Source organism: Ictidomys tridecemlineatus, chromosome 9 (genome assembly GCF_052094955.1).
Source record: "Ictidomys tridecemlineatus isolate mIctTri1 chromosome 9, mIctTri1.hap1, whole genome shotgun sequence".
Taxonomy (NCBI): Eukaryota; Metazoa; Chordata; class Mammalia; order Rodentia; family Sciuridae; genus Ictidomys; species Ictidomys tridecemlineatus.
Window position 1 is genome coordinate 37636117 of NC_135485.1, and position 10274 is coordinate 37646390.

Consider the following 10274-nt stretch of genomic DNA (forward strand, 5'->3'; position numbering starts at 1 on the left):
TAACAAAAAAGAGGTCCTAATTATTCATCCAGTCATTTTTAGTAGTTTTCTAAATATATTTTTTAGTTGTTGATGGACCTTTATTTTATTTGTTTATTTATTTATATGTGATGCTAAGAATCGAACTCAGTGCCTCACACATGCTAGGCAAGTGCTCTACCACTGAGCTGCAATCCCAGCCCTCATCCGCTTATTTATTCTACAAGTATTTATTAAGTACCAGGTATTGTCCTAGGCTGTGAGGATATAATAGGAACAAAACAAAATGTTTGACTGTCACAGGACACACATTCCAGTGAAGAGACAGGAAAGAAGCAGATAAGGAATGATAGGCCAAGACAGGTGGAGACAGGTGTGATGGAAATAGGAAGAACTGAGTCAGCTAAGGAGTGCTGGGGGCAGGGGTAGGGTTCATAGGGTGGGCAGAGTACTATGGGGTGACCTTTGGACAGTGGCCTGAATAACCCAAGGAATCCACCTATGCATATCTTGGGAAAAGCACTTGGGCAGAGGGAATAAGGAAGTGCAAAAGCAAGAGGGGAGTATACTGAGTGCTTTTTGGTAGGAACAAGGAAGCCAGGGTGGTTGGAGTGTGGTAATAAGGGAGGAGCCCTGGGAGAGGTTCCTAGGAACAAATCATGTGGCCAGTGGGTTGATTTGCATGTACTTCTACTTCTTCAGTGAACAGAACAGGCTGGAGACCTTCCCTGAACTCATGGGGGTCCCCCTGTTAGTTTCAAAACTGTTTGGAGATATTTGACCTGAAGCCTCCAGCTCCCCTCCCAGAAATAGTGTGGGGAACTCTGGTGCGGGCTACTAGGATAGACCTCTCTGGCCTCCATACAGAGCAGTTCATCCCCCAGAAGCATCTTGATACTGGCCCCATGAAGATAGGGATTGACACTGAATTGATCATCTCTTAAGCAATCTTGTATCTAGTGATCTGTGGTCCCCATTGATGAAGCACAATGGTTGCCTTCAAGGGATGATACAGAATCACAGAGCCAGCTCCTCTGCCTGTGGACAGGGCTTATTTACTTATGAGTCACAGTCTAGTGACAACAAACCACTAGGTACACTGCTCTATTGCTATCTGCCATTCAATAAGTAGCACTTGAGCTTAATGGATGCCAGGCACTGGGAGTGACAGTAAGCTGAGGATCCCTGCCCTGCTGAAGGAAGATAGACAATGGCATATTTAACTGCATGATTTAGAAGGTAGTAAGAATGGGCAGAAAAATCTGAGCATCCAGAATATGGAGGCACAGTGTGATTATAAGTAGGGTTGGGTAGGTCGTACTGAGAAGATGATGTTTGGGCCAAGATTTGAAAAAGTGGATCACGAGGCTATCTGGGGAATGACCCTTTGTTGTGATGGGCATAGGTACGACTTATGCAGTCGAGGAAAGAAAGAAAGAATGTCCATGCACTTATGCCTTTATCAATGTTTTATTCACTCAAAAAATCACTCAATACAATTCACTCAATAGGTTCTTAATCAAGAAAATGATGATCCTTAATGCTGGGCACTGCGATAGACATGATCAATTCAAAGCAAACAATTCTAAGTTAATGCTAATCCCTGCAAACACACTTAATCACGACAGACTTATTACAGGCATTCCGTCTGCATGCTAAGCTCAAGTGCCAGATCGAGAGTCTCCAGTATTAGTCCTTAAGTTCAGCAGATGCACCCTCCTCAGACCACAGCGATGGAGGCTTCTCCTGGTATGGAGTTGACAGCCAGTTGAGGCGGACGATTGTGAGGAGAAGTTGCTGTTCTCACCAGGGTCAGGAGGCTGCTGTAGAGTTTGAGAGCAGTGAGGACGATGCAGAGGATCAGGCCAATGATGAGAAGAATTGGGGTGTCAGTCCAGGTCCTCATCAGGCTCTCTGGTGAGTGGACATCAGTAACGGCTGGCTATGATGTCTGTTCATTTGCTCTATCATTTTTACTAAATTTTGGGGCTTCTGCTCGCCCTTTAGGTCCCTGTCAGCTGCTCCCAGGATTCTTAGTGACGTCTTATATTTCAGAGTCAGGACATACGGCTGATGACATATTGGAGGCTTGTGCCTACAGAAGGAGGCACGGTGGGGTGGCAGGTTTACTTTTAAATGGAGTTGTTTAGGCTGAGGCTGTCCTTACACCCTTCCAGGCACAGGGCCCAGACAGTGTGAAAGTCAAGAATGCCTGCTGTGCTTGAGGAAAAGTGAAGCTGATGGGGCTGCAGCATGTCCACGTGCTGAGTAGAGGGGTGGAGGAGGAAAGCGGGCAGAGTGGGCAGCCAGGGAAAGGAGCAGATCTTGTTAGGGTCTGTAGAACCTTGTTAAGGACTTGGGATGTTAATAAAGTGGTGACCTTTATTGATCCTTGTACAACTCAGTGGGTTCACTGAGGTGGGTCCAGGAGGCCCTTGAGATGCTATAAGGTTCTTCTGATTATGCCACTGATTCAGAAACCCTAAAAGGATCAGCGCATGCTCAGATGGCTGTAGGACAGGTAGCTTGACGACTGATTTGGTGTTTCTGAAGGATACGGCAGGAGAGGTCAGGCTGAGGGCTTAGTTTTATAAAGCATTTCATATCTCAGATGGATAACACTATTTCTGTTTAAATATGGGACCAAGTGATTGTTTTAATGGGGGATATTGGAATGTTTAGAACAGGATATTTGATCTAGACTGAAATGGGTGGAATTCCAAGTTGCAAAAGTCATTAGTCACCGAGAAATAGTGGTATTTATAGTAACCTGTGCTCATAATAGCTAATTATTGGCTACACACACACACACACACACACACACACACACACGTATATGTAAACATATATATATATATATATATATATATATATATATATATATATATACACGCATGCATACTTGTATGTATATATGTGACAAAAGATTGCTCTGACTGCTATAACAAAATACCTACTGGATGGCTGAAACAAATTTCTGTTCTTATGGCACATCAAGGTCAAGGCACCAGTCTACCAGCAAGGTTGGTGTCTGGCGAGGACTCTCTGTCACCAGGGTTGCTTTCACCATGTGTTCACATGACCTTTCCTTGGCATGTGTCTGTGGAGAACTCTCTCAATCATCTAATTCAAAGTTTTGCTCCTAGTAGGTGCTTGATAAATACTTATTGGGCAACAATGGGAAGTTCCCTATTTTAGCGGGAGATAGGCATTGAGGTTCCTTATCTTCAAGGGCTTTTAGAGTCTTCTTGAAGGCAATGGCTATGAGATGGGTTTGAACTTTGATCTTAAGAGATTTGGGAGATAAAGAACCTGGATTTGTCCCAGAGTCAGTGACTTAGAATTACAAGTCACTTCAAGTCCTGAGCTTAGACAGTTGCAGTAACCTGGCTGACTGCTCAAACACACATCTGATGCTCAGCGGCATCTCCTCTCTTGTCCCCCACGGGGCTCAGACTTGCTGCCCCTGCCTGCTCTGGCTCTGGGTGTCTGTTTCAGTTTTGTGTGTGGTTACAGGCTTGAAATGCTCTTCCTCCTTCTACGCTGGCCCAAGCCCTCATGGTCTTTTACCTAAATTCTTGCAGCGACCTCTTAACTGCCCCACCCCCGCCTTGACTCTTTCCCTAACACCTATTCTCTACAGAGAGCCATAGCAGATCTCTGCCCCGGACCCCTCTAATGGATTCCCATCTCACTCTAAAAATTTGAAGTCCTTACAATGGCCTGCAGGGGAGAATTTGCATCATCTACCCTTAACCCTCTCCCTGAGCTTTTGTGTTCTTCGTTATACACTCTGCTCCTGTCAAGGTAGAGTTGGTTCTCCAAAGTACCAAGCATATTTCTACCTCAGGACCCCTGCATGCACTATTCTGAAATCTGTGCATCTTTCTCCCTTACTTCATTCAATTTTTGGCTCCAGTGTTAATCATCAGGGAGATACATCTGACCATCCTCTATAAAACAGCAGTCTCTGCTTTTTCTCTATCGCCACCTGACCCATATGTCCTTATTTAATTTGTCTCCCCAAATAGAATAACAGATTCAGGAGAGCAAGGACTTAATTTTGTTCACTACTTTTTTCCCACTACCTACAAAGGTGCTGCATGCAATAGAGACTTAGTATGTTTACTAAGTTAGATAAATGAATGACTGAAATAATTGACACAGTTCCTTTTTTTTTTTTTTTGGAAGAGGCAAAAGATAAATAAATTAAAATGAATACTTTGCTGCTTGTGGTTCCTCCACTTTTCCATCTGAGCGCTTCAATAAGAACTATTTGGATAATGTCTGTAAAGTGCTTTGAATTTCCTGGAGAACTGAAAGCTCTAAGTCAAAACAGGATGTGGAATTTTTTCAGACATATAAAATCTTTGATTTTTTAGGCTTGTAAGTGTGGGCTGAAAATATGCATGTGGTATTTGGATTTTTAAAGGTAAGAAAGAATTTAGGTATACACTCCTGTCGTTCTGAAGCAATCCTGTTATTAACTCAAAACATAATTATATGGGAGGCAATTTGTGGAGACAGAATATTCATTAGTGTAAAAAAGTAAAGTAAGGCTGCTAAGATTATTTAGTTAATTAAACCTCTGTGTATATTCCTTATCTATCATATCATAAAATCAACACTTTTGGTAATATTTAGAGTAACGAATCAAGTTAATTCTAGTTAGGATACACAAAGTCAGGTTAGAAATAGGAAATTAATTTAATAAGGAAGGTGCTATCTTCTAAATCATGTCAGATTTTTTGAGGGCACATGGCTGAGAATTGACTCCAGAATCTCATGGATGCTAAGCACACGCTCTATGCATCAAATCTTTATGTGATAATAAAGCCTTTATAAACCATCCCTATTTCTGTTACAGGTTGGGTTATGCAAGAATTTCCCGTGCTAAACTGAGTGACTCTGAAATTCAGATGGCAAAATTTAGGATCCCCGATGACCCCATTAATTATAGAGACAATCAGAAAGTGGTCATAGACCACAGAGAAGTTCCTAAGAAAATTCGTTTCAATCCCAGGTGAGTGGGTTCCTTTAATTTTAGGCTATGGTTATGAGCTACCACATTTAGGGAACTTCACTATTCCTTCAAAATGAACTAGAAATTGAATTAGGTTCTAGAAGTTTATTCCAGGGTAGAAGTTATGGTCCTTGCTTTCTGGAATGGAGAAACATATTGTAATAACAATCTTAGGTAAAAAAAAAATTCCTATTATCTTTATCATCACCATTACCACCACAACCGCCACCATTAACATCACTGTGAATGTTTGACTCTTTGTGCATCCCAGATCCTGATCTAGGTTCTTTTTTTTATCTCATTTTTGACCTTTCTAGGTTGGTACTTGTGTTATCCATATTTTGTTGATAAGGAAGCTCAGGCTGAAGAACATGAAGTAAATCCACTAGTATTATGTGGCCGGTCAATGGTGGAGCTGTTAAGTAGATAGAAAGCCTGTAATCATCATGGGTTGCTGTGATTCTCAGCTCTTTCACACATTAGAATCACCTGGAGGGCTTTTAAAAAATACCACTGCTTGAGTCCCACCCCAGACCAATTCATCAGGACCTACTGGGGTGCCTGGGCTTTGGGATTTAAAAACTTCTTTCCAGTTATTCTAATGTACAGTGAGGAATGAGACTGTGAAGTGTGGATAATTCACTTGCATTGCGGATATTCCACCACATAGACTAGATTGGGTTTTGGCTTACTTCATTTCCAATGGGGGTTATCTGAGAAACCCATTTGCAGCAGAATATATGATTTGGAGTACGTGCTCTTTTCTCTGCTCTGGCTGTATAGTGAGAGGAAACTTCCCCATAAAACCAAACACAGAACACATCCTAGACTTTATTATCATTTGACATTTCTACTACCTTTACCAGCTAATAGCTATATAAATTTCTCAGATCTCATTTTGTTGGGGAAGAAAAAAAAACACTTCTCCATTTCTTTTTATGCTCTCCCCTCCTTACAAAAAGAAAAAAAAAAAAAAACTGTACCAAAATGTGGGCAGGGAATGTGCGGAGAGCTTTAACCAAGTCTTGGTTTGGTTCCACTGCTTTGTTTATCTCGCCCTGTGTACATGGGATGTGGTTGTAAAGAGCTCGGACCTGTGGTCAAGCTACCCACTCCATTCCTGACTTCTGCCGTGCAACAGCTGGGTAACTGTAGACCAGTTTCTTAACCTCTCTAAGCCTTAAGTCCCTCAGCTAAAAATGGTAGTAAAAATAGTAGCGCCTACCTCCTCAAGCGATGTGAGGTTCGGATGACAGGTAGAGTTCTTAGAATGGTGCACATGAGCCAGTTGCTGCAGCAGCAACCACAGTATTTGTAGTAGTAACAGCAAAAGTGAAATAGAAGGTTTCTTCTCCTTTGCTGATTGAAATGACTTCTTCAATGAAAGCTAGAAAATGTGGAAGGAAAAATCATTTCTTGTTTCCTTATTCTTTATATATGGGGAGTGTGGAGAAATCCAAGTAAAATATTTTGGGCTAATCACAACCGCAGACTGAGCCAAACCAACTGTGACCAGAGCTAGATCTGGTTTCTGACCCAGTTTAATTATGAAAATGACAAAGTCATAAGCAGAAGTCTTGCCTTACTTTAAAAGTTGTGGTGAGAAGGTTTAAGATCTATTCTCTTAGTAGGTTGAAATGTGTGACATATTATTAACTGTAGTCAGTGCGTTACAAGAGCTCTCCAGGATTTATTCATCCCATGTAATTGAAATTTTGAATCCCTTGAATCAACATCTCCTTCCAACCCAGCCCTGGCAGCCACCATTATACTCTCTGCTTCTTTGAGTTCAGTCTTTTTTAGATTGCACCTATAAGTGAAATCATACAGTATTTGTCTTTCTGTGACTGGATTATTTCACTTAGCCTAATGCCCTTTAGTTTCATTCATGTTGCTACAAATGACAACATTTCCTTCTTTTTAAAGGCTGAGTAGTATTCCATCATGTGTGTGTGTGTGTGTCTCTCTCTGTGTATACATTTTCTTATCCATTCATCTGGTGACTCCATATGTTGTCTATTTTGAATAATCCTACAGTGAACATGGGAGTACAGAAATTTCTTCAACATCAAAATCCCTGTGGACATATACCAAGATGTGGGATAGCTAGATCATATGGTAGTTTTAGTTTTAGTTTTTTGAGGAACCTCCATACTGTTTTCCATAATGGCTATACTAACTTACATTCCCACAACAGCATATAAGGTGTTTTTTTTCCCCCAAGTTAGATGCAGTGGTGCAAACCTGTAATCCTAGCTACTCTGAAGAAAGAGGCAGGAGAATTGCAGGTTCAAGGACAGTCTGGGCAACTTAGCAAGACCCTGTCTCAAAAGTTCAAAAAGAACTAGAGTAGCTCAGTGGTAGAGTTCTTGCCTAGAATGTGTAAGACCTGGGTTTAATCCTTAGTACTGGGCAGGGGAGTCCTTTTTCTTCTCCATGTCCTTGCCCATACTTTTTATAATTTTGTCTTTTTGATAATCACCATCCTCACAGGTGTGAGATGACATCTCTGATTTTAATTTTCATATCCCTGAGTAGAGATGTTAAGTATTTTTTTTTTCATTATCTGTGAGCCATTTGGATTTGCTCTTTTGAAAAATGCCTGGGAGATTTCATGATCCTATGAATCAATCCATTTCTTATTGGTCATCCAAATTTATGGGTGTTTAATTATTCATCATAGTCTCTATGGTACTTTGTGTTTCTGTGTTATAATGTCTTCTCTTCCATTTATAATTCCATTTATCTGAGATTTCACTTTTTTTTCTTAGTAAATCTTTCTAAAGGTTTGTCAAACATTTTACCTTTTCAAAAAAGTAATTCTTAATTTCATTGATCTTTTCTGTTCTTTTTTTAGAAAATACTTTTTAGTTGTTGATGTACCTTTATTTTTTATTTATTTTTATGTGGTGCTGAGGATTGAACCTGGTGCCTCACACATGCTAGACAAGTGCTCTGCCGCTGAGCCACAGTCCCAGTCCCATCTATTCTGTTCTTTTTTCTATCCTTTCATTATTTTTACTGTGATCTTTCTTGTTTCCTTTCTTCTTCTGACTTCAAGTTTAGTTTATTCTCCTATTTCTAGGTCCTTGAGGTGTGGAGTCAGGTTATTTGAAATTTTTCTCCTTCTTGACGCAGACAATTTTTTTGCTATCAACTTTTCTCTTAAATCGCTTTTTGCTGTATCCCACATATTTTGGTATGTTTTGTTTCTATTTGCATTCCTATCAAGATTTAAAAAATTTTCCTTTTTATTTCTTTTCTAACCATTGAGTATTCATGAGTATACTAATTCCCACATACCTGTAAATTGTCCAGTTTTCTTTGTTATTGACTTCTAGTTTCATACTAGAAAACATGGAGAAGATAATTGATACAAATCTTCAAGAATTTGTTAAGACTTGTTTTGTGGCCTGATATTGGATTTATCTTGCAAAATGTCCCATGTGTACCTGTAAAAAAAATTTGTATTCTGCTGCTATTGGGTAGAATATTCTCTATATATTTTCTTAGTCTACTTTGTCTATAGTGTTGTCTCATTTCACTGTTTGCTTACTGATTTTCTGTCTGGATGATCAGTCCATCGTTGAAATGTACAAGAATGTTGAATGTTGAAGTTGCTTACAACAAATGTAGCCCTGTCTACCCTCTTCAATGAATCTTTTCTTATTTCTATGCCACACATAGATGCTGTAACCGCTCACCCAAATTTCTTAGTTCATGTGAAGCTATTTTGTGCATGGATGGTTGTTCAAGCTGATGTATTTGTGAGAGGATGAGTGTTGGGAAATCTTTTCTGCCATCTTGCTGACCTCACTTCTGCTTATATCTTTATATCACATAATAATCACAATTCTAAAAATGTATGATACACATATGTATATGTGTTCATTCTGTTTGTGATGATTTTTCCATCCAAATACCAGATTAAGAACTCCCATAATAAAGTATTCTATTTAAAATATTTTTAATGATTACATAAAATTCCACTGCTGGATGTTCTGAATGTTAGCTAATCCACAGTTGTTTTTGTACATTTATTTTTGCATTATTATAAAGTCTTCCAGTGTTGTGGGCATATCCTTGATTACTTTCTTAGAATCTATTTGAGGAAGTGAAATAGCAGTCAGAGACTCTACAGAATTTTACTGTTCCTTGTCATTATCACCTTGAGTAAAAAAAAGTCAACAGCACTCCCATATCCTACCTTATAAAAGTTATGTGGATATTGTTTCAGATGAAGAAAAGGCAGGCAGTGGCTTCACTTGTGCAGGTCTTAGCTTCATTCCCAATGCTTTCTGTGTTTCATCAGCCCAAACAGATTTGTGATTTGTCTGCAAAATAAAGATTTGGCCTGTAGGTCATGTAGAGGATTTAGAAGTTGTGCCCATAGAGACTTTATATGTGCACAAATGCAACATGAATAACATATCATGCTTCCTGACACTTTGCCTGTGAAATGGGTATTATTCACACAGACAAGAGAGAACATGATTTTTTTTTTTTTTTTAGCAATGTTAACCAGCCAATAATTCTTAAAACAGTTTTGCTTTTGGAATGATCCATAATCATGGAAAGAGAACTTTGGGGCTAAACTCTTAGTCTGCCTTTTCCATATGCATGAACCCTTTTTCATTTCTTCATTTGTTAGTTTATAAATTGATTACTTCAATTCTAGTTCTATGGTAGATAAGTAAAACCACAATAAATTATGGTTGAAACTGTACAAAAGAACATTCCTTTCTGAAGAGTTTTTATATGTCAATTATTTCTTTTTTAGATTTGGATCCTACAAAGAAGGACACAATTATGAAAACAATCATCATTTTCATATGAATACTCCCAAGTACTTTTTATGAACTATTTAAAATAAGAAGTCATTTACTGGGAAAATCTAAGGGGAAAAATATGTACAATAGAAAGAATTTAATGCAAGTGGGAAAAGGCGCACGGAGAAGATAAATTTTTAAAAATCATGGTGCTATGCAGTGGGAAATTCCATCCATTTCTAACTTATGTTGTTTAATAAAAACATTTATTTAAATCCTTTTTCTTATATTTTTGATAAGGATTTTTAGAAGGGAAAGGGAAAGGTGGCCTTGTAGCCAAGGTGGAACCGTTTGTTCATAAAGCAGTAGATGAAGGAGGTGTTGGAGAGCAGGAAGATGAAGGAGATGGGGGTCCCCGAGAGGTGGCGCTGGGCAGAGATGGTGTCATAGGCCTGACAAGCGGTCGCACTGAATATGGGCAGGAAGAAGAGGACCATGATGAC

At 39.3% G+C, this 10274-nt stretch overlaps 1 protein-coding gene across 3 annotated transcripts in view; it reads left to right on the plus strand.

Moving 5' to 3' along the window:
* Cwh43 (cell wall biogenesis 43 C-terminal homolog) overlaps positions 1-10046 on the plus strand; it is a 50594-nt gene extending 40548 nt beyond the window's left edge. For all 3 annotated transcript variants that reach the window (XM_040292440.2, XM_005319991.3, XM_078021282.1), the window contains exons 15-16: positions 4847-5002; positions 9783-10046. In XM_040292440.2, coding sequence (XP_040148374.1) covers positions 4847-5002; positions 9783-9861 — 235 coding nt within the window. In that variant the 3' untranslated portion in view covers positions 9862-10046. The remainder of the gene's footprint in view (positions 1-4846; positions 5003-9782) is intronic.
* Positions 10047-10274: the final 228 nt, after the last annotated feature.